The 24960-nt window shown below is 44.8% G+C and overlaps 1 protein-coding gene across 4 annotated transcripts; it reads right to left on the bottom strand.

Annotated features, from left to right (window-relative positions):
* Positions 1-1400: 1400 nt before the first annotated feature.
* On the bottom strand, positions 1401-24537 carry KPNA7 (karyopherin subunit alpha 7). 4 transcript variants are annotated; one of them, XM_061599807.1, is made up of 11 exons: positions 24437-24536; positions 19896-20016; positions 19202-19336; positions 17400-17485; positions 14963-15231; positions 12794-12876; positions 10711-10974; positions 9068-9301; positions 6484-6666; positions 4093-4242; positions 1401-1650 (listed from the first exon to the last, which is right to left on the bottom strand). In XM_061599807.1, exons 2-11 carry the CDS (start codon positions 19959-19961, stop codon positions 1564-1566), a joined length of 1557 nt encoding a protein of 518 aa, XP_061455791.1. In that variant the 5' UTR covers positions 19962-20016; positions 24437-24536; the 3' UTR covers positions 1401-1563. The 4 variants fall into 4 exon arrangements, with proteins under 4 accessions (XP_061455791.1, XP_061455792.1, XP_061455794.1 ...); XM_061599808.1 differs by having other exon boundaries at positions 24433-24457; XM_061599810.1 differs by lacking the exons at positions 17400-17485; positions 19202-19336 and having other exon boundaries at positions 24437-24537.
* Between the last annotated feature and the right edge of the window lie 423 nt (positions 24538-24960).

The raw sequence follows: 24960 nt of genomic DNA, 5'->3' as shown, positions 1-24960 counted from the left end.
ATACAACCCTTGGTTTCTGCAGCCAGCCATTTCATACAGACAACTGCCACTCATGATGCAGATGCTTCCACGTCTCCTGCACAGATCTCAACCTCAGAGGAGCCTTGCACAAATCTCAACCTCAGAGGAGCCTTGCTGGATCAGACCAGTGGCCCATCTAGGTCAGCATTCTGTCCTCACAGTGGCCAAGCAGATGCCTCTTCTGGGAAACCCACAAACAATACCTGAAGGCAGAGCGCTCCCTCATTCTGAGGTTTCCAGCAACTGGTATGCACCTATAGAGGCAGAGGATAGCCATCATGGCTAGTAGCCATTGCTGGCCTTATACTCTATGAATCTGTTAATCTTCTTTTAAAGCCATCACTGCCTCTTGTGGGTTTGAGTTCCATAGTTTAACTATGCGCTGTGTGAAGGACTTCTTTTTGTCTGTCCTGAATCTTCTAACATTCAGCTTCATTGGATGCCCATGAGTTCTGGTGTTACGAGAGGGGGAGAGAAACTTTTCTCTGTCCACTTTCTCCAGGCAATGCATAATTTTACACACTTCTATCATGTCACCTCTTACCTTTTCCTGAACTAAGAAGTACCATCTTATTGTCACAGTGGCCAACCAGATGCCTATGGGATGCCCGTAAGCAAAAGCTAACAGCTAAGCAGCAAGGCACAGAGACAGCAATGGCCGTTCACACCTTCCAATTATTTTTACCCCACAATCTGTTGCAGAGACAGCATCATGGATATAATACAACCACACAACTGCCATCAGTGCGTGGAGGTGGGCAGATCTACCCATTTCAGTTTCTCTTCATGTTTTCCAATCTTATTCAGTTTCTCATCAGTTTGCAATTTTTTTAAAGGTTCTCATAAAAATCCATCAGCAAGCTTTTGCAAAGGAAGTACACCTAAAATAATGCATCTTAATGCTATTTTCACTAATATATGCATTTTTATGAACACTTTATCCTACATGCTTTAAAAAAACACACACCACACATTTGGCTGGAGAACTGCATTGCAAAATTCAAAGTAGTGCACATTTCCAAGAATGACTCTTATTTCACTTGGTGTTTTGTTTCAGAAAGAGAATGAAGTAGGGCCACCTTTAAATGCAAACTAAATCAAATTTCTCCCCCATCCAAGAGTGAGGAATAGGTAACTCTGTTAAGTCCCTACCACCACCATTGAGGATTTCCAATGGTCAGGGATGGTGGGTGTTTTAGCCCATCACCATTTGGAGGACCACAAGTTGGAAAAATTAGCAAATATTTCCAAATGCATCTTTGCTAAAGAAAGAAAAGATCACAGGTAAGAACTTTTCCTCTTCAACAGCAAGATCATCTAGCCTGCTGCTCCCTACCTGGAAGGCAAGATTCCTAAAAAAGCAGACTTGAGATGCAGAGTTGTACAAATCCAAGGGCGGTGATTTATTGTCCAAGACAGAACTACAGACTAACTTTCAACATCTTGCACCTCCCTTCCCCTGTAGTGTTTTAAATAGCCAAGCCAAATGTGCAGTCCTTCACCAAGTTAATAAATAAGGTGTGCAGTGGGCCAGTCTCCCCTTCAGAAGTTATAGAAGTCTTGCGGCTCAGCTGAGAAAGGTAGAGTTGCCCTTCCTTCTCCTGCTTCTGAATTTGAGCTTTCACCTTCCTAATGATGGCAAGGGGAGAAAGAATGGGCGGGGGGGGAGAGGGGAGAAGAGAAGAGAATCAATTCAATTTTCTTTTCAAATCTACATTTAAATTTATTACCTGCCCTCCATCCAAAGATCCCAGGGCAGGTCACAACAGTTTAAACATACATCATTTAAACAACCTAAAATCACATCACGGTTCAAGGTTCTAGTTTTGGCGTACAAAGCTCTATACAGCTCGGGACCAGGATACCTGAAAGATTGTCTTATCCCTTATATGCCCAATCGATCACTGCGCTCTGCAGGTGAGGGCCTCCTGCAGATACCAGCTTATCAGGAGGTTTGTTCTGCACAATATAGGAAATGGACCTTTAATGTGGTGGCACCTACCCTGTGGAATTCCCTCCCCTTGAATATTAGGCAGGTGCCATCTCTGCTATCTTTTCGGCACCTTTTGAAGACGTTCCTCTTTCAACAAGCCTTTTAGGTTGAGACCTATCCCAGTCTGCGTCTGTGTTAGAATTGCTTAATATGTTTCTTTAATAATGTTTTTAACCCTTTTTTAAAGTTGTTTTTTTTAATTGTTTTTAACGCCGTTTTGTTTTAATGTATTTTAAGATCTGTTTTTATGATGTTTTTATAGTGTTTTTAGTGCTTTGTCTGCTGCCCTGGGCTCCTGCTGAAAGGAAGGGCAGGATACAAATTAAATAATAAATAAATAAATCACAAAAAAATAGGGTGGGCCCTAAAAATATACATCTCAGGTGTCAAAGGTGTGGGTAAAGAGGTGTGCCTTCAGCATTCACTGAAAACTATACAGTGACGTCAGACAGACATCTGTGGGCAGGGAGTTGCACAACTTTTGTTCTATAAGTTCTGTAACTGTCAGGTCTTTTTCCAAGAACCCTAGGAATTGTCTTTTACTACGGTACTAAGAATTCTCTATTCCGGTGCCTAGCTTGTAGAAAATACAACCTCCAGGGACCCTGGGGGGAAGCTAGTCACATATTTTGTGAGTTTGTGTTGTTTTAGGGTATTTTACGATGTGTACTGCTTTGATACATCATGTGAGTGGAGCGACATATAAACACTTTTATAAGCAAACAAATATAAATCTGTGACATTTGTTATTGTTTTATTACTGCTGTTGTATTATTTTATTATGAAATTGTTAATTGTTGTTTGCTTTTGTTGTAAGGCACTTCAAGCACATTTTTTTTCTTTTTTTTGTAGTTCCATTTTGGAAAAAAGCGACTAATAAATATCATTAATAATAAATAAATAAATAAAGCTACCTTACACAGTGTCAAGCCACTGGTCGACCTGTCTTAGTGCTCTCCACACTGACTTGGCAGTAGATCCCCAGAATTTTCCCTGGCCCTACCTGGAGGTGCTGGGTGTTGAACCTGGGACCTTCTGCATGCAGAGTAGACGCTCTACCCCTGAGCGGTACCCCTCACCTGGTGTCAGAGAATGTTATCTAATTAAAGAACTCCTAGCTGATTAAATGTGTGCCCAAGAGACAAGCAATCAATTATTTTGTAGCAGGGGGTGTACTTTGTTTTGAAATTATTTGTGCATTTGTCATAGCAGGCATGTTAATAGATTAACTCTTCTCACACAGATGGGAACCCTTCTTGAAAATCAGAAGCACGCATTTCAAGTATGTTCTCTCTCTCCTCTGCCTCGTTAACTGGGGCACCTTTTAATAGATCCAAAAACCTTTGGTTGGATTAAGCTAAACAATTATTAGAACTTCAAGGGTTTTAAAAAGTCTGAAAGGGGTGTGTGCTGACAATGTCATGGCCATACTCGTATGTAATGATTAGTCAGACTTTCTGTCTAATCATGATTTACTGTGAACAAGCACCTTGCTGTCAGATTTGCTCCTCCCCTGGTGCCAGCAGGATATGCAAACCAAGATTTACTATTACATGCCAGGAACCGTGGTTTGTTGCTCCTCACAAGGCACGATGACCCCTGGTTTGGATGTCACAGGAAGCCAAAGCTTCCTACTTTCTTATAAAGCTTGTGCTAGGAGAGAAGCCAATTTGGAATAATGATGTAGTGTGCTATCATACTGCTGTTTCCCAATAAACCCATGATAAGCTAAAACTTTGGCTTATCTTTACATGCCATGGTCTTGCAAGAGGTGGCAAATTTAGGGGAAAAAATAAGCTAGCACTGCCTTTAAAAATGCACCTAAAGCAGCTTTCAATACAAAATACAGACATAATGAACATTAAGCAGCTATTTAAAAAATTCAAGCCACCAGAAATCAGCTGCTGCAGGAGGAGTAGAAACAAAGATTTAAAAGCATGCAGAAAGTCTAGTAATGTTGGATTCACATACATTTGCCTAGGACAGGGGTTATGTAGCTGGAGTGCCATAATTCCTCTCTGCTCAGAGGGCTGGACCTTCCAAAAGGAGCTCAGAGACCGGCATCATCATCTACTTACCTTGCCAGAAAAATATTTCTCAATGAGGCCCAAAGCAGCTCTGTAGACAAAGGTGTTTTCGTGCGTCTGGAGGGCTTCAATCTTCTCCAGGCCCCCAAGCTCTTCTACCAAAAGGCACAGCTTTTCCGTCTCGCCAAGTTTCTCAGCAGACTTATAGTGAAAGAACAGAAGAAACCTTATGTTATTTTTAAATTAACTTGTTAGTTGCTCAGGGCAGATCCACACCATACATTTAAAACACATCCAATATACATTTAAAGCACACAACTTCCCCCAAAGAATCCTGGAAACTGTCGTTTGTTAAGGGTGCTGGGAAGTGCAGTTCTGGAAAGGTTAGCTAGCTCCCAGAACTCTTTGGGAGAAGTCATGTGCTTTAAATGTGTGGTGTGGATCTGCCTTAAGTGCAGAAGAGAAGGCTTTAAGCAATTTCTAAAAAACTTAAAGAGTAAAACAACTTAACAAAGGAGTCCTGCTGGATCAGTCCAATGCCCCATCTAGTCCAGCATCAGTGGCCAACTAGATACCTCTGGAAAGCCTGCAAGCAGGACCTGAGGACAAGAGCACTGTCTCCCCTGCGGTTTCCAGCAACTGGCATTCAGAAGAATACTGCCTCTGACTGTGGAGGGACAGCATAGCCATCATGGCTAGTAGCCACTGATAGCCACATCCTCCACGAATTTGTCCAGTCCTCTTTTAAAGCCATCCGGGTTGGTGGCCATCACTGCCTCTTGTGAGACACGTGGCATAGCAGAGTTTGGGGGCAGGGGTGCTCTTGGATCCATCTTTGTCACTGGAGGCTTAGGTAGCAGTGTCTTTGACCAACTATGGCCATTGTTGGACAGGGATAGCTTGGCCAGGGCCAGCACCAGCCTGCCCCAGGCCCATGGCGCCCACCCGCACCTACATCTCCTGCTGCGCTAAATGCTAGCTGCACTGCATGTGCATGCCTACCATCAACCAAGATGGTGCCCGAGGCTTTCCAAAGGGAGAGGTAAGTGGGGCATGCAGGCGGGCGTCACGGGCCTGCATGGTTGTGTGGGGGGGTGCCTGGGAGCTCCGTCTCTGTGATCTGTGGCAGGATTGGGAGCCGACATCGCCACGGATCATGGAACATGAGTGTTACCCACCCACACTATGGAGGAGCCCTTCAGGAGCCCCTTTGTGCCCAAGGGGCCCTCAGCTAGGGCCCAACCTGGCCACCCTCTGGCTCCGGCCCTGAGTTTGGCCATGGTCACTTCTGTACTGGTAACCTCAAGATTGTATTAGTGCAATACAGTCAGAGCTTGGAAAAGTTACTTTTTTGAACTACAACTCCCATCAGCCCCAGCCAGCATAGCCACTGGATTGGGCTGATGGGAGTTATAGTTCAAAAAAGTAACTTTTCCAAGCTCTGAATACAGTACATGGAGTTTCCCTTAGGCCTGGCCTGGAACCTCCAGCTGGTGCAAAATGCTGCTGCTAGCCTGTTGGCGAGAACAGGTGCCCAGAGTATTTACTCCATGGCCTTGTGCTGGCAGACAGTTTGTCGTTGGGCGAAGTGCAAGGCTCTTGTATTCATTTATTGTGTTCTTGCTTCCTTTTTGCAAGTCGCTTTGAGTTCTATTGTTGAAAAAAAGTGACTAATAAATACTAGTAATAAATAAATGAATAAATAAATTTACAAGGCCATTAACTGAAGTACAGGACACCTTAAGGCCAGGACTCCCCCACTCCTGATTCCCTTGCCCCATCACTGGGGTCTTTGGGAGCGAGTGGCCTCCCTTGGCTCAGATGCATGCATACACACACTTGCTCTTCAGGGCCACCATCACATGCCCCATGCCACCTGTATTGGGAAGGTGTTTTGCTACGATGCCGAGGGCCCGGGTCAGGCTGGTGCCCAAGGGCCCAGTCATGCCTGGTGCTGGCCCTGATCAAGTGTCAGCATGGTTGGGCACCTGCCTAGGGTCCCCTGCTGGAATGTGGGCAAGACCCTCCCCTGGCCTTCCTCATCTCTTCACCTTCGCAGCCAGCTTGCTTGTTAACCTGCCTGCTTGTTGCCTAGAGGCTGCTCTGTCTTAGGCAACTAACAAATTAACACATAAATAAGATCTTAGGAAGCTGTCTTATGCCAAGTCAGAGTACAGGTCCATCTGGCTCCATATAGTCTACACTGACTGGCAGCAGGCCCCCAGGTTTTCAGACAGGAAGTGCTTTTCCAGCCCTTCCTGGAGATGCCTGGGATTGAACCTGGAATCTTCTGCATGCAAGGCAGATACTCTGCCCCTGGGCTGCCTGCAACCCTTTACAACAGAATAAAAGGGCATTCTTTCTGCTCCAGCATCACTTCCTACTCAGTCTGTTGGGGAGGTCGCCAGAGGAGTAGCAAGGAAACAGGCAGGCAAGTCTTACAAGGAAGAAATTGGCGATGCTATCCAAAATGATGAGGATGATTTTGCCGTCTTTGACAGTCAGCAAGTTCAGCAGAGGCTTAAGGACCCCAGCCTGGACCATTTTCACGACTTGCTCTACAGTGCCTCCGGTGGTGAAGTTGGCAACTGCCCACACAGCCTCCCTCTGGGCCTTGAAGTCTCCCTGTCAAAGATGAGGCAGGACAGAGAGACAGTGAATAAGTAAGGTACAAGATGGCATCAGATCTGCAAGTTCTAGCAATGCATCAGCGAATAGCGCTTTGTTTGCACTCAGCAGCTATTAGCAGGACTCTTGCCTATTCTGCACTGACAAAAGCAGAATCCACTTATTATAAATAATGCAGATTTGCTTTGTACAATACTAAACTTTTATTTAACAAGATTTATGTATAGCTTAATCAAAAACCTCTAAGTCAATGGCCCCCAAACATTTTCCCCCATGAACCGCTTGAAAATTGCTGAGGGTTTTGGCAGACTATTCAATGATTTTTTTCCCTATTGTAGCAGTTGTAATGCGCTGTGCTAGACGTTGTGCGATTTTTAATTGCATTTTTATTGCTTAGAATTGCATTGCAATTTGAATTCTATAGAACAAAAATAGAACAGTAGATATTGAAGCCATAAAAATACACATTAAAAATCAGTACGAATGTTTAAGGTGATGGATGCGCCATCTCCCATTCTCAACTACAAGCGCACACACATGCTGCCTGCAGGCCACCTGAATGAAGCATGTGGGCCACTGGTGGTCCACCGACCACAGTGTGGGAACCCCTGCTCTAAGTGGTTTACACAAGATATAAAATATTCCTAAGTTACCAATCAAAACAGACTTTAACACAAGTAGACACAACACTATCAAAATAGATAAAGCCAACAATTTAAAAAATATACACATATAATAAGATGATATGTCTTGGTAGGCTAGCCTAGACAGACAGGATTTTAGCAAAGCAATCATCAAACACAGTACAATGAAGGTGCCCGCTGAATATTAATAGGCTTGTGTAGCCAGGACCAAATTAATGGAATGCTGGGAGCTTGGAATGTTGGGGTAGAAGTTGCAATGCAAGGTCACCTAATGGAAGAATGATGGACAGTGGGGTCGGGGCAGCTGAAAAAGGACAGTCGGGGCGGACTACAGGAGAGGGGGCTGCGCTGGACAGAATGGCAGTGAGGAGCAGGCAGGTTGGGAGACCTGCATTGCAGAAGCCAAAGGACCGATCAGCAGCTCTTAACCGAGAATCATCACCTGAATGTGCGTACTGTGTTATCCTGAGGAGTGCTGACAGGGACATTGGGTTGTTCTTGCTTCTGTGTTAATATTTATACATTTTGTTCTTTCTTCTGATTGTTTGCTGGAATGCCTCAACTATCCATCTCAGGTTGTCCTTACAGTTTTCTACACTTGCATGATTTAATCCTGGGTTTTCCACTCATATTATGAGCAGGGGCCAAGAGCTATGGATGGAACTAAGCACCCACTGAGATTTTCAGCGCCTGTTTATTGCCCACACATTCACTTGCATATGGGAAGGATGGCTAATACTCTGAAAGACAGAAAAAAACATTCAAAAGGATCTTGATAGGCTGGAGCATTGGGCTGAAGACCACAGAATGAAATTTAACCGGGATCAGTGCAAAGTTCTACACCTAGGAAAAAGAAACCAAATGCACAGTTGTAAGAAGGGGGATACTTGGCTCAGTAATATTACATGCCAGAAGGAAGTTGGGATTGTTGTTGATCATAAGCTGAATATGAACCAACAGTGTGAGGTGGCTGCAAAAAAGGCAAATGCTATTTTAGGCTATATTAACAGAATCATAGCTTTCAAATGGCATGAAGTACTAGTTCCCCTCTATTTGGCACTGATTAGGCCTCATCTTGAGTACTGCCTCCAGTTCTGGACACCACACTTTAAGAAGGAAGCAGACAAACTGGAAAACTGGAACAAACTGGAACTCTGCCTTTCAGAGAAGGACAACAAGAATGATCAGGGGACTGGAAACAAAGTCCTATGAGGAGAGACTGAAAGAACTGGGCATGTTTAGCCTTGAGAGGAGATATGATAGCAGTCTTCAAGTACTTGAAAGGTTGTCACACAGAGGAGGGCCAGGATCTCTTCTCAGTCATTCCAGAGTGCAGAATAATGGGCTCAAGTTACAAGAAGCCAGATTTCGACTGAACATGAGGAAAAACTTCATAACACAGTGGTACAACAATGGAACCAATTACCTAGAGAGGTGGTGGGCTCTCCGACACTGGAGGCATTCAAGAGGCAGCTGGACAGCCACCTATCAGGGATGCTGTAAGTTGGATTCCTGCATTGAGCAGGAGGTTGGACTCAGTGGCCTTATAGGCCCCTTCCAACTCTTCTGTTCTATGTTTCTATATCTTTGCAGCCATCAGGACTAGAAACTTTCCTTTTTCAGTTTAGTGGGGGGAGAAGTAGATCCTCAGAAGTACAATCTTTCTGTACACACATGCGCGTGGTGTGCACATGCGCACTTAGCAATGAGCATTTCCTAGCCTGATCAAGGGAATCCAAGATGCAAGAGGTTACCTTGTCCAGCAGCTCCACCAGGGGAGGCAACAGGCCACACGTGATGATCTGCTGAATCTGGCTACAGGGCCCTGCTGCAATGTTGCTCACGGCCCAGGCCGCCTCCTTCTGTATGGCCGGCTTAGGATGACGCAGCAGCTGCAGCAAGACCGACAAAACACCTGCATCGATGGCCATCTGCGTTTGCTCATCTGTCCCAGTGACTATGTTGCCCATAGCACGGAGAGCCGGAGTCTTTTTTTAAAAAAAGATACAGAAAAATATTTTATTTATTTAATAAACTTATACCACCCTTCCTCCCAGTAGGAGCTCAGGGCAGCAGATTGAGCTAAGCAAGAGTGTGGGAGACACTGGCTGTATTATAAGTAGAAATCGCAAGCAGGGATGGGTGAATCTGTCAATTCCAGTTTCTTTCAGTCTCTCATTTTTCAGTCTGAAGTTCAATTCTCCGTATCAGATTGCATTTTAAAAAAAAGTCCTGAAAATTCATCAGCATTTTAGTGCTAATTTCTCTGAATTTATACATCTTTGCAAAGACATTTTGCCTGAAGTATTGTACATTTGCATTTTCACAAATATATGCACCTTGTGCATACATTACCCTAATATAATGCATTTTTGTACACATTCCTTGGCTAGAGAACTGCACTGCAAAATTCAGAGAAGCATAAATGTCAAAGAATGGCTGTGTTTTGGTTCACATATTACTACTTAATAGGTGCACAGTCAAATGTGAACTGAACGTTTCCTTCGCCCCTATCCCTGACCTATACTTAACAAGGGGAAGGGAGAAATTATCTTTGGTGGTAGCTAGGAATGGAAGGATCTGAGAGTTTCCATTCTTTCCAAATTCAGTTCTCCACATTTCTGCAGCAATTTGCATTTTAAAAAAGCTAATGAAAATTCTTCAGCATTTTAGTGCTAAACTATCTTAACACAGTTGTGTGTAGTTTTGACTAATGTATGCATTTTTCCAAGAAATTTCTCCTAATGCACTTTTATATGCTATTTTCACTATTATACATATATATTTCCATTTATAGACTTTCAGCTTATTGCCTGAAAGACCTCAGAGCGGCTTACAACAGAATGCTCAAGGTACAATAAAAACCATAAGAAATTAATTTACAAAGCAAAACACATGAACAATATCCTTATACATAAACACAATATACTGTAAAAGTCAAAGAGTAGTACAAAGCGGTATAATATAAATAATTGCCAACATAACACATACTCATACAACCACTCACTATCCATTCTATACAACCACTATCATCATTCACTACTGTAAACATACCAGCCAATCGCTCATACATCAACCACCCAGCAATGTTACGACCCACATACAAAGAATCACTGCCAAGCATATGCAATGTATGATACTCTCCCATCTCTGAAGCACTAAAGGGCTCATACCCTACACCAACATGCCTTTCCCTTAATATATGCATTCTTATAAACACTGTTTGGTTGGAGAACTGCATTACAAAATTCACATAAGTGCAAATTTCGGTTCTCAGTGGAATGCAAATTTGATAGATTCGGCTTCACATGGAAACTGAATCAAACTTCCCCCACCCATGGTGGTAACTAACAAGGCTAATGTAGCACTGCTTTTCCTAAATGCATATTCTGCTCACTAGAACTGGCAGCTCTGAATGGGTCATCAGTTGTACCAGTCGGGGGAGCACACCCATCTCCACCACAACTTCGATGCGGTCATTGGAGCCATCCGTCAGGTAGGAGAGAGCCCAACAAGCATCCGAGAGGATGTCCTCGTCTTCATGTTGCAGGAGGCACATTATGGTGGGGAGCATTTGCTTCACAGCCGCCAGAGGAGGATATGGGTTTTTGTTTCTGCAGAGATTGGACAGGGTCCATGTGATATTTCGCAGAAACCCCACCTGGAAATAATAATAATTATTATTTTATTTATTTATATCCTGCCTTTTCCCCAGAACCGGGACTCAAGGCAGCTTACAAAAATTAAAACAAACACAGTTAAAACATATAAATGAAAGACGCAGAAGTTAATTTTACATTTTAATTAAAGCCAATTAAAACACAGCGAGTAAAAATTACAAAATACAAATCAGTCAACACCCTGTTTAATAGCCCTTGCAGTTCATTCCCAAAAGTCTGCCTGAACAGGAAAGTCTTCACCTGCTGACAGCAGGGAGGGAGCAATTCTAACCTTCCCAGCAAGGGAGTTTCAGACCCTCAGGGCAGCCACCAAGAAAAACAGAAGTATCTTCAAGCAAAGCATTGGCTGTAAAAAGAATGGGGAAAGCCAGGCTTCGAAGTATTCCTGCATTGATCAGGGGGTTGGAGGCCTTATAGGCCCCTTTCAACTCTACTATTCTATGATTCTAGAGGTCATTGCAAGAGCTTTTCTTCCAAAAATGAGCCTACCTCTGAACTTTGGAGTAGGGAAATAATTAAGAGCAGAGATAGCTAAACTATGGTTCTCGAAATGTTGCTGGACTACAGTTCCCATCATCACTGGCCATGCTGGTTGGGGCTGATGCAGCATCTAGGAGCAATACAGCTTCCCTATGTCCAATCTTTGGGGTTGTACTTGCAGATGCTTTGGGCTGCATCAGCACCATACATTTATTCCTCTATTATTCCACTTCAAACAGTCATGGCTTCCCTCAAATATTCCTGGGAAGCGTAGCTGGCAAAGGGTGCTGAAAGTTATTAGGAGAGCCTTATTCCCCTCCCAGAGCTCCAGAGTGGTTTAACAGTCAGCTTCTTTCCCCAGATAACACTGCAAATTATAGCTTTGTGAGGGAAATAGGGGTTTCCCCTCTAACAACTCTGAGCACCCTTCACAGGCTACACTTCCCGGGATTCTTTGGGGGAAGTCATGACAGCTTAAAGTGGAATAACAGAGGAATAAATGCATGATGTGAATGTGGCCTCAGTTACAGACATTGTGATGTTTTGCGGTGTGTGTGTGGAAGACTCTGTGTTTGGAAGGACTCTGTATGCTGCAGCAGCAGCTGTGGCCACTTACTCCACAACTCTGCCATCCTGTTTTTTCTCTCCTCCAGGTATATGAAGGAGAGGGGCTGCCTGAGGCAGCGCCAAGTGCAACGCTAAGTGCGCACTTAGCATCACACTTGGTGTCGCCTTGGGGTTGCCTTGGAGAAGACGACCATGGAAGATTCTTTGTTCTTACTGCTTTGTTTTGTTTTTATTTTTTTTTGCTAACTGTTACGTTATGATGTGGGAATCATCTTATTTTATAGTTAGTTACTGCAAATGTTAATTGTTATTTAATCTTGAGAACTGTATTATTTTATTGATGTATTATGTTTTATTGGTGTATTATGTTCGTGTTTTTTGTAAGCCGCCTTGAGGGCCTTTTGGCCATAAGGCGGGGTATAAATTTAATAAATAAATTTAATAAATAAATAAATGTTTTGTACCCAGCTCATAGGCCCTTGGATACACATTAATCACCACTGGCTACATCAAATTACATGGCGTCCAAGCCTCCTTTCCTCCATGATAGCTCCTCTTAGCTTGGGGGGAGGGCCTGATTTGTCAAGCCAAGGGTGCAGCTGGTGGATTTCATTAGCCACCCCCCTCCACTAATTTGAGGACCAAGTCCATCCCATCTATACATCAGATGCTAGGTCAAGGGATTATTAGCTGGTTCTCTTAACTCAGTAGAGCCCTAACTAGCTACCCAACCAAGCAGAAGTATATACATACAGGAGTCGGAGGTGCCACCAAAGACAGAAGAGGAGGGATCACATTGAAACTGATCAACGCATCTCTGTACATGGGGCCATCGCCTACAATGAATAAACATTGTGAATTGCAGTTAATCTTTGGGTGAATATCGAGAAAAACAGTCAACTATCCTTGAAGCTATCAGCCAGCCTACAGACTCATTCTGGTTAAGAAACTGTGGCCACACCAGACATTTGTTCCACTTTGAACACTCATAGCTTCCCCCAAAGAATCCTGGGAAGTGTAGTTTGTAAGGGAGTTGAGTGTTATTGGGAGACTCCTATTCCCCTGACAGAGCTCCAATGGCCAGGGTGGTCTAACAGTCAGCCCCTCTTCCCAGGGAACTCTGGGAATTGTAGTTCTGTGATGGGGAATCGGGGCCTCCTAACAACTCTCAGCACCCTTCACAAACTACATTTCCCAGGATTCATTGGGGGGGAAGCCATGACTGTTTAAAGTGAAATAAATGTCTGGTGTGGATGTGGCGTTAGGCCCTTAAGAGACTGTATCTTCTTCAGTCTCCGGCTTCAAGGAAAGGGGAAGCCATGAGCAGTGACCGGCATCCATTGGGGTTGATAGGGCGGAAGGGAGAGCAGCCAACAGTAGGTGGCACTAGAGCGAATGGCAGGCAGAGCCAACTCATTCTAGCTTTGCTCCCATCCTCCTCCCGGTTGAGTTCTACAAGGGGCAACACTAAGGCAACCAGTGCTACTACCTGGACTGGATACAAATAAGACAGCAGGCAAGAGGAGGCTGGGTGAAGGCAGGCCAAGGGTGGTGGGGCAGTGCCCAATTCACTTTAACATACAGTAGGCCCCCGCTTTATGGCGCTTCGTTCATGCAGTGGTTTTCAGTTAAGGAAAGGCCCTGCTCTTACAGCGCTTGTTCTGCTATTACGGTGGGTTTTTTCCATCGTGCGTCATTTTGACATCATTTTCGCGCGCCACAGCCCATTATAGTGTATGGGTCCCCACTTTACGGCAATTTCCGCTTTACGGAGGGGGCCTGGTCCCTAACCCACCGTATTAGTAGGGCCCTACTGTACCAGCCTTCACTGGACACAATCAGTCAGTGGGACAGCTCCTGATTTATTTATACAGAGACTGTCCCAGGCTCAGTCCCCAACACCTCCAGTTAAAAGGAACAGGTAGCAGACGCTGGGAAGAGGTCTCTCTTTGCCCTAGAGCCACTGCCAGTCAAAGTAGGCAATACTGGCCTTGTTGGACCATTGGTCTGACCAGAAATAAGGCAGCTGTTGTGGTCTCCCAGTACAGCCCATAAGCGTTCATGCATTCTATACTATGTATAGAGACAAGCGATTCCAGCTTTCTCGATATGGAGCATCATGTTATAGGGCAGGTGTGGGGAATCTTTAGTCCTCCTCAATGTTGCTGATTTACAATTCCCATTATCCTTGACCATTGGCCATGCTTGCTAGGGCTGATGGGAGTCGTAGTTCAGCAACATCTGGAGGGTCAAAGGTTCCCCCTCCCTTGCCTTAAGGGATGCTCATTGTCCTGAGATTCTACATGTGCCAGTCCCAAATTAGAGCCCTGCTAAGCTGCTTCCTGACCCACTTCTTCCACCTTACTGATCATAGTCACTCCAGCCTCTGCAAGAACATTGCACGGTCAATTGTTGCCAGCAAAGTGCATCAGCTATGTCTTCACAATCAGACCATTGGCCCAGCAATAATTACAGTATTCCAACAGGGAGTAACAATAAGGTCTCGGTAGCAGATCTAGGAAAGATCCCTGCTCAAAATACAATTAATATGGATTGAACTTATAGCCCCTCCCCTGCTTCACTTCATAGGGCAACTGGGCAAGCCTCAGATTTTCCTGCTGACCAGGCAGGGTGGATGAAGAAGTCTCCATGTGAACTTAAGTGCACATCTTAGAATCCTATGGGGAGCCAAGCATATGAGAGCTAGCTTTCAGCATGGGCAAGCGTCCTTTGAACTGGGCTATCCCAGACAGTTACCTAGCCTGCCTTCATATTCTGAGCTAGCCTGGCATGTTGTTGTGAGCTGATGGTCAACTCATCAATTCGCTCAGATGTTAATAGTTTGGCTTTTACTGAGCTCCTGACCAAGATCTAGCTATCCATTGGCCACCATTTTGGAAATCAGAAAGCACCACCACTTACCTGCTATGTTGCCTAATGCCCACACAGCCTGCTCACAGATGTGCATATGCGGAGATGACAAGATGACTACCAAGCCCTGTATGGCATTGGCCTCCACAACCGCTCTGGTCTGGTCAGATGTCCCAGAAGCAATGTTAGTCAGTGCCCAAGCAGCCTCAAATTGCAAGTTTGGGGCATCATGGCGATACAAGAACTCCACAAGTTTAGGAATAATCCCAGCTTCAATGACTTGATTAATAGGTGGGTTTTTATGCTTAGATAACAGTTTCCTGTTGGAGAGAGACAGATGGCAGTTTTGAGTCTTTCTCTCAATCAATCAATCAAGTTTATTAGACAACCAAATACAGGTTATAGCCAATGGAAAAAATAATGCACTGCAAAGGGAAGCAATCAAGTCTTTGATCCCAACAATTGTCCTGGTAAGCTATCCTAAGGTGGATCACCGTCACAGCAAATCTAGCTGTCTTGAACTTAACAGGCTTAGCCTTGCTTGACAGCCAACTGCCGATGAAGTATGGGCATCATATAACTCCCGTATAAGCTTTTTGGAGCAAATCAAGATGAATGCTCCATAAAGAGGTCATCTGTAGAAGACCTAACAGTATGTTTAATTATGTCAACTGAGCCAGTTACTGCAACAAGTTATTAGACTGTCTTTTAAAAAGACACATACAGTGTTGGGATTTGCAAGAGCCCCTTGCAAGTGTAGTTCTTGGCAGTGTTTAAGTAGGCTTCCCTCTGCTTTTTGGCCTAGCAGCTCTATAAGACATCTTTCAGTTTACCATCAAACATACACATTTCATTATAGGGATGTCAGAGGATTCTGACAAAACAGAAACAGAGCAGAAATTGCTGTTTGCTTATACATCCCATGTTCGGAATGGAAATCAATCCAGTGAATGTGATCGGTATTCACTGCTGTTGCTTTAGTCCACAAATGATATGTAATTGATTACAGTTTTTCCTCATTTGCGTTGCATTTTCTTTGCATTGAAATGAATGGGGTGGAATATCATAATGACAGAACAGCTGGTATAGCACAGTGGAGAGGAGAGCCTGGCTGGGAGTCCAGAGTCTGTGAGTTCAAATCCCCGCTCTTGTCTCCTGGGTGTAAAGGGCCAGCCAAAGATCACCCCCACAGTGAGTGGCTCAGGGGTTACGTGCCCTGGCACCTGTGCAGCTGTGGGCAAGCTGCATAGTCCCAAGGAGCCCAGTTGCCCCCCAGCTGGCAGTTGCAGACAAGGAAGGGGCTGGCTTGTGCAGCTGTGGCAAGCTGAGCAGGCCCTAGCCAGCTGGGGAGAACTAGCCTCAGAGGGAGGCAATGGTAAACCCCCTCTGAATACCGCTTACCATGAAATCCCTATTCATAGGGTAGCCGTAAGTAGGGATCAACTTGAAGGCAGTCCATTTCCCTTTTTCATCATAATGACAATGTAACTTACATGATTATGTAAGTGATGTAGTGTTGCCATAGAAGACAGCAAGGCAAACAATGTCATTTTTTGACAGAAGCTGAACTGTAGCGGAATGGAAACAGTGCTGCATGTGGCAAATACAGGGTGGAACAGATAGTGACATCTATTTATATCCCTATTTCATAGTCACATGCAATAGGACACAAACTATAAGGTAGGTTTGGGGAACCTTTGCCCCCCCCCAACTGTTGCTGAACTACAATTCCCATAATCACTGGCCATTGGCCGTGTTTGCTAGGGCTGATGGGAGTTGTAGTTCAGCAACTGCAGGAGGTCCAAAGGTTCCCCAGCCCTGCTATAAACAGTGAAACAGCTGAAATCCAAGCATGCAGATCCTTGAAGGCTCTCTGAAAGAGACTTTATTTCTTCTTGGATAGCAAAACAGACCTCCCCTAGGATGGAGCTGCACAATGGCAGCCCCAATGGCAAAGAGACCCTGCCCTGGATTGCCATCCAATATACTTCAGATGGCTTAGGAATCCTGGCAGAGGCACTGGTGAAGATCTTAAAAGCAGAAGTAGCTAAACCTTTGGACCTTTGCAAAAGAGAATTAGACAATTTCATGGAGGATAAGGCTACCAATGGCTACTAGCCATGATGGCTATGCTCTGTCTCCATTGACTGAGGCGGCATGCTTCTAAATACCAGATGCTGAAAATCCTGGGAAAGGGACAGTGCTCTTGCAACTCAGGTCCTGCTTGTGGGCTTCCCATAGGGATCTGGTTGGCCATCATGAGAACAGGGTGCTGGATCAGATGGGCCACTGGCCTGATCCAGCAGGCTCTTCTTGTGACCTCCAGATGTCGCTGGACCTTAGCTCTCATCATCCACAACCACTGGCCTCCCTGTTTGGGGTGGATGAGAGTTGTAATCCCAACAACATCAGGAGGCCAACAGATTCAGGAAGGCTATACTTGTGGGGTGGAAGGGGTATCCTCTGCCCCAGGTTTGGCTTGGCATACCTGCCCGACTGAGCTGCCTTGAAATAAAGTTGCTCATCATCTGATTTCAATGCCTTGACTATTTCCTCCAAAGAAAGTTGAACAGCCTGGGTCAGGGAGAAAGAGAATTATGAGTCTGGCATGGTAGAGAAGCCATAGTACACAGAGGTTCATGGCCAAGATGTTCAGTCTTCTTGCAGGCCACTGACACTCTCCGCAGAATTATTCTAGGAAAATCTCATGATCTATTGCAGGGATGGAGAATTTATGGCCCTGCAGATGTTGATGGGTTCCAGCATCCAAGGCCCTTCTCTGTGTGCCCCCTCCAAGGGAGGTATGGAGGTGGCAACATGAGAATGGGCCTTTTCAGCAGTGGCTCGCTGCTTGTGGAACACTCTCCCCAGGGTGACACTCCTAGCACCATCTCTGATCTATATTTAGGCCTCAGGCAAAAGCCTTCCTTTTTACCCAGGTTCTTGGTCCTTAACTTGGAGGGTGTCAGGTATAGGTGGCCTCTTTTAGTGTGGCAGGTTTTATAAGACCTGTCTTCTCTGTACTGATGTGTTTAGGAGGTTTTTTTATTAATAGTTTGTTACAATTGGTTTTACTCTTTTATTATTGTTGTAAGTTGCTTTGGGTTGCATTTGCAAGGAAAGGGACTAAATCATCACCATCATCTCCCATTACCTCAGCCAACATGGCCAATGGTCAGAGGTGATGGAGTCCTAGCCCAGCAACATCTGGAGGGGCAGAGGTTCCCCACTCCTCATATATCCTCTGCAACAGCCAAAGAAGATTCAGTGCCATCTGCCTGTCTTTTGTAACCATCCTGATATTTGGGCCAACTTAAGGATTCACAAACCCAAAGCTTTGCAAAAACTAAAAGCCAATTGTGGGCTCATTGCATGCATTTAAATGGTTACCCCAAGTCTGGCCACCGCTGATATAAAGTACTCATCCAGATGGTTGAGGAACAACTGGGTTGCAGCCTGACTTAAAGTGGGATGCAGTCCTATCACTGTATATATATATATATATACCTTGTAGAAATTGAAGGAGTGAATCACCAATGACATGTTTGGACTAAAGATGGGCACCAAATCTGAAGCTATTATACTGCTTACACATTATACCAGGGATGGACAAAATGTGGCCCTCCAGGTCTCTCTGCTTGGCCTTCAGAACTGTCCCCAGGCCACAACCGTGTCCCCAGACTGTGCCTTGTTTCACACCATGAGTGCTTTTGCCTAACTGGAATGTGTTGTCGAACACTGATAATGCCTCTTGCTTGTCTGGACAGAGGACAGAGAGGGTGTCTGTAGAAATTAGCTTACTGCACAGTACAAAATTCACATTCATTGATCCACCCTAGCCTCTGGTTCCGCCCAGCACTGGCATGTGGCCCTTGAAAGGTAGCCTAAAAGAGAATGCGGCCCTCAAGATGAAGGCTCCCAACCCATGCACTATACATTTAAAGCACATTAATTCTCTCAAAGAATCCTGGGAATTGTGGTTTACTCCTCACAGAGTGACAATTCCCAGCCCCCTTAACCAACTACAATTCCCAGGATTCTTTGGGGGAAGTCATGTGCTTTAAATGTATGGTGCATATGCAGCTTACTGCTATAGGGCAGGGGTGGCTAACTGTGGCCCTCCAAGTGTTGTTGGACTTCAGCTCCCATCATCCTTGAACACACTGGCTGGGACTGGCAGGCGCTCAAGTCCAACAATATCTGCAGGATCAAAGGTTAGGCACTTCTACTACACAGTATATTTCCTGCTAAGTTCTATAGCCACCAATGTGTGGTGCTATCTGCATGTACCACATTCTTCTCTGCTTTCTCTGAAGATAGGGCGCCTTCTGTGGTGAAGCTAATGTTCCTTCGCTTCAAGATCTGCTCATCCTTCCTCGCCTTGCGCAGTTCAACTTCAAATTCCATTCTTTGCTTCCTTCTTGCCTAGAAATAGACAGTCAAGTATTGCTCTGTTTTTGCTAACAATTAAATTGAACATGACAAACCTGGCCTTGTGAAATATTCCCTCTATTTCAGATGTCTAGGCTGAGAGTGCTGCTGCTTATGCAGTCAAAACAGCACCATCCACACCCAAGAGGGAGAACACTAGCCGGTTCAGGGAACCCCAAAGTTTGCCGAAGTACAAAAGTATCAGAAAAACACTAAAATAAAGCTGCACCCCAGAAAACAGCCCAAAGTGGAATAAGTGTGCTTGGTGGCCACAGAATACAGCTGACTGTGTTGGGGGCCCCAGAAATGAGTGTGAGAAGGGGAATAGAATACCCTGATGAAGACCACTCCACACTGCAACATTTTGTTGCAGTTCCTATTTGTGCTGCCTCCATTGTATGGAAGCTTCAGATTGTGAATTCCATGCCTAAAAGACAAGTTTGCATCTTTGCTATCCTTCCCTTCCCAAGCATGTTCTGCAGTTTCCTGCCCTATAATCAGCCGGCTATGCAGAGACTTTCCTCTCTATACTTGTTAAAATCCCCATACTTACTGTAATATCTTTGCCTTTGTTTTTGAATTTATCCATCCGCTTATACTGCTCATTCGTGGTCGGCATCTTCACAGCTGTCTAGGAGACACACAATTTGCTGGCAGGGGCTTCTGATTTGCACCTAAATGATCAGAAACAGGTTTCATTCTAATGTAACTAAAGAGAAAGGGCACTCACAGGAAGCTGCCTTATACCAAGTTAGACCATTGGTCCATTTAGCTCAGTATTATCCACACTGACTGGCAGCAGGTCTCCAGGATTTCAGGAAGGGTCTTTCCTAGCCCTAGCTCGAGATGCCGGGGATTGAACCTGGGAATTTTTGCACACAAAGCGGGTGCTTTACTACTGAGCTCAGCCCTTGCTATTTTCAGGTGGGATTGAATCACATACCAGGAAATGCAGGCTGCATAACAACAACACAACAACATTTCTTAGCTGCCCATCATAATGAGGCATCTAGAGCAGGTTGCAACAATTAAAAAAATACAATATTAAAATCAGTTGAAACAAATTACAGTCAAACCAATAAGGCAACAGACCCACTCCCTTCTCCCCCCCCCCAAATTTCAGATTTTTTGCAACATGGAAAGTGACAAGTGGGCTCCTGCTGGGAGGAAGGGCGGGATATAAATCAAATAATAAATAAATAAAATGCACTGGAATGTGGGGGACATCAATTCCTTGATGCAACATCATATAACCTTTGCACAAACTAATCAGAATGAATGCTCAGTAAATAGCCAACATTGTCTAACCTCCTTGAAAGCATCCATAGCCTTCAGAAGCTGAATGAGCCAACAGTGAAATGTGGCTGCAGCAAAGGCAAATGTTATTTTAGGCTGCATTAACAGTATAGTTTCCAAATCAGGTGAAGTACTATTCCCCCTCTATTTGGCACTGGTCAAGCCTCATCCTGAGTACTGCGTCCAGTTCTGAGCACCACAGTTTAAGAAGGATACAGGTAAACAGCAACAGGTTCAGAGGAGGGCAACAAGGATGATCAGGGGACTGGAAACAAAGTCCTATGAGGAGTAGGGAGGGAAAGGTCTGTCTGTTTTGGTTGTCTCAGTTTCTCATTTTTCCAATGTTAAATTCAGTTCTCTACACTTCTACAGCGATCTGCGATATTTTTTTAAAAAATCCTCATTCTTTACCATTTTAGTGCGAATTTCTCCAAATAAACACACTTTTGAAAGCAGTTTTGACAAAGGTACACATTTTTGCAAGCCATTTCTCATCGCTTCATGCCTTTTCACATGTTATTTTCACTCAAGTAATCATTTTATGCACACTTTCCCCTTTTGTAAATATTGTTTAGTTGGCAAACTGCATCCCAAAATTCTGTGTGCATTTCAAAGGATAGCTGTGTTTTGATTCACATATTGTTTCAGAAATTGCAAATTTGATAAATTCTGCTTGAAATGCGAACTGAATTGAAATTCTCACACATCCCTAATGAGGAGAGAGTGAAAGAACTGGGCATGCTTAGCCATGAAAAGAGAAGACTGAGGGGAGATATGATAGCACTCTTCAAGTACTGGAAAGGTTGCCAAACAGAGGAGGGCCAGGATCTCTTCTCGATAATCCCAGAGGGCAAGACACTGAATAACAGGCTCAAGTTGCAGGAAGCCAGATTTTGGCTGAACATCAGGAAAACTTCCTGACTGTTAGAGTGGTACAACAATGCAATCAATAACCTAAGAAGGTGGTGGGCTCTCCAACGCTGGAGGCATTCAAGAGGCAGCTGGAGAGCTACCTGTCAGGTATGCTTTAAGTTATATTCCTACATTGGGCAGGGAGTTGGACTTGATGGCCTTATAGGCCCCTTCCACCTCTGTGATTCTACGCCAAATCCTGGTGTCTTGACATGCCACATTTTTTTTCTCATTTAGAAACAGTTTTGCCAGCAGTATATGCCCTTGATAAGATGTACTGAAGTTGTCAGCTGTGGCATACCACTAAGCCTCTTAAAGCCACTCCACCTGTTAAGCACCCTGCTTCTATTGTGGGATACCTATATTAACTTGGTAGTTGAGGCTGCTCCACTAGGGCAATTTGGACACTGCCCCAACAGCCTCCACCTGCTTGCCTTCTTACTTACAGTTAGACCAGGAGGGTGACTGTGCTTGTCATTGGCTGTAGCTCCGCCCACTATTGGTCTCCCTGCCTTCTACCCTGCACCACCCCAATGAATACCACTGGCCACCACTGTATTATAAGCCTAGTTTTCCCAGTGGAGGCTGGTGGCTTCGATGTCAGTGGGGCAGTGAATCCACTCCGGGTTTTAGTCTGAACTGTCAAGGAGCTGTTCCTTGACAGTTCAGACTAAAACCCGGAGTGGATTCACTACCACACTGACATCAAAGCCACCAGCCTTCACTGAATTTTCTAGTCCTGACAGATTTCCAGAATATCTTTGGAATACAGTTAAGAGTTTTTAACAACTTAAATACATTTACAAGAAGAGACAGTGGTGTAATGGTTGGAGCACTGGGCTAGGACCTGGAAGATGAGGACTTAAACCCTCACTTAGCCGTGAAGCTCACAGGGGGACCTTTGGCCACTTATTGTCTCTCAGCCTAACCTACTCCACAGGATTGTTGTGACAATAAAATGGAGAGGTAGAAGAACCATGTATACTACCTTGAGCTCCTTGGAGGAAAGGTGGGATAGAAATGAAATAAAAAATAAAACTCACGGCCTCTCAGTCTAGCCTACCGCACAAGGTTGTGGTAAGGATACAAGTTTAATGCCTCAATTAGAACTAATGCACAACTTGTGAACTTGAAAATGCTTTTTGCAAGACCATTCCACCACAGAATGGGGTGTCGAAAACTATGACTCCACATATAAACATCAGCTTGACTCAGATAGTCGGAACTTTCCCCAAAGAATCCAACGCATCTTAGAAAATTTCAGCAACCCCCCCAAGGCATACAAAAAACCCAGGCTGCTTGACATTAGACAGATGCCTCTCCTAAAACTACAATTTTAGGAATATGCCCTCACAAACACAGGAAGACTTCTAAATAAAAATAAGACCACACTGCAAATCTAACGGCAACACATCTTATGAAGATTTTGGAACTAATCACTCCCCCTATGAAGCTACCTTATGCTAATCAGGCTGTTGGTCCATTTATCACAGTACTATCAGCAGTGAAAAACAGCAGCTCTCCCAGGAACATCCTCAACCAAGCCTAGGAACTTCTGCACGTTGAGCATCAGTCCCTCTATGAACAATACTCAGGGGAGAGGACCAATCCTTATACAATCAGAACAGCACCATACGACAGGGAGGTGGCAAGCTTGGGGATTTTCAGAGGAAAAAAAAATTTGAAAATTAAACTTAAGAGGACAACCTCCCTCCCCCGGCAAGAGCCCAGTAAGGACTAGGCATGCTCAGTGGCCAGACAGGTTCTGTTGGGAGTAAAACACCAACACATATTACAAGTGACCAGCACCAGTTTGGGGGCAGGGAGGGGGGGATAGATAGAAAGGCAATCGATTCTTCTCTCTGCTCATTCCTCTTCTAAATTGTTTGTTGTTTCTGCAGGCTTTGCTGCTTCCCTTCCTTTCTTCTCTTCCTGTGTTTGTCCTCAGTTACTTAGTAATGGTTCTCTGAGTACAAGCTGCATGGCTGCTTCAGCATGTATGACTCTACCTCTTCATAGTAATAAACCTTAAGTTTATTCTTTCAGGTACCAGTCTTAACACTCTGTTGCAATAGATGCACGAAGACTAACAAATCCGAGTGTTTGCTTGGGGGTGGGGAGACAGAAAAGTAGGGGAAAGAGAAAATGGGAACAAAGCATCCTGGATTAGGGCACAGCTAGTCAGCTGAAACTCTGAGCAGACAGAGGACTCGCTACAACATTTTGTTGCAGTCTCATTTGCATGCACTGCCACTGAGCTACAGCCCTTTACTTTCAAGAAAACAGCAACAAAGGCAACAGGTTCGGATTTGCAATGCTTTATCCCGGAACAGCTATTATTGCTCAGTTTTTTTCTTGCTATGCCAACACCTGGGCAATTTTAAACTAGAAACCACTCAATTGTCACTAGAACCAAAAGGCAGAGAATAAACAACGAATCAGATACAGTATTGCAGGAAAGCCTTCCCTTCGCTGGCGAAGTTTAACTTCAACCCCCCTCTGTTTTTTGGCTGGACAGTACTTGAAGTGGGAGAGAGAAACCGTTGCATTTAAAACGAGGCCAAGTTTAATCAAATCCATTGAAAATCAGTGGCATGTACTTTTTTAAAAAAGGTCTGCCTGGAGAGGAGCAGAACAAGAGGACAGACCTTGGCGCTTCAAGCACTAGATCAGAGCCACCAAGGAAAAGAACTTCATACGCTTTAAGGAAGAGCTTAAAAGCAAACCCTCTACCCCAAAAGGAATTAATAGCGTCAGTGCAATAGCTTCCTTAGTGCAGAAAAAATGACAGCTTCTATTGCTAGCTTCTCTGTGAAATAAAATAACGCCCAAACACAGCATCACACCACCGTAGCAAACCCCCTCTGTAGACCACCACATACTCACTGTCTCCTCATACAAACTATTTCTCGCGAAGCGCCCCCCCCCCATGGGGCGCTTAAATCTCCCGGGAAATTCGCTAATCACCCGCCCTCGCCCTTCCATTGGCTCATCCTCAAAGCAGCTCCGCCCCCTATAGGACTTCAGCGTTCCGCGCAGCTGGTGGTAGAGCATGTTCGCGCGAACTCTCGCTGCAGGGCGGGGCTGCGAGGCCGCTGCGGGTGGTTGGGTTGGGAGCAGAGTGATCCAAAGGATGCTTGCTCAGAAGTAAGTCCCACTTAGTTAAACAGGGCTTGCCCCCAAGGAACCTTATATAGGCTTATTGCACTCTCGCTGCCTGGCCTTCCCATGTTTATTCCGATGTGATGGTGCAATCATGTGACTCACTCACCTGCAAGGATGGGAGTCGTTCAGGGTCTCGGGGTCCTTAGACCCTTTACTTTTTTGGGAGCAGGGTGCCAACGGCTCCAGCATCCTGCGACCCAATCAGTATGAAAGGACGAGTCCTTTAACATGCTTCCTTATCCTTT

Source organism: Rhineura floridana, chromosome 17, assembly GCF_030035675.1.
Source record: "Rhineura floridana isolate rRhiFlo1 chromosome 17, rRhiFlo1.hap2, whole genome shotgun sequence".
In the NCBI taxonomy this organism is placed as follows: Eukaryota; Metazoa; Chordata; class Lepidosauria; order Squamata; family Rhineuridae; genus Rhineura; species Rhineura floridana.
The sequence above is the reverse complement of the archived record's forward strand: the minus strand, read 5'-3'. Positions and strand labels throughout refer to the sequence as shown.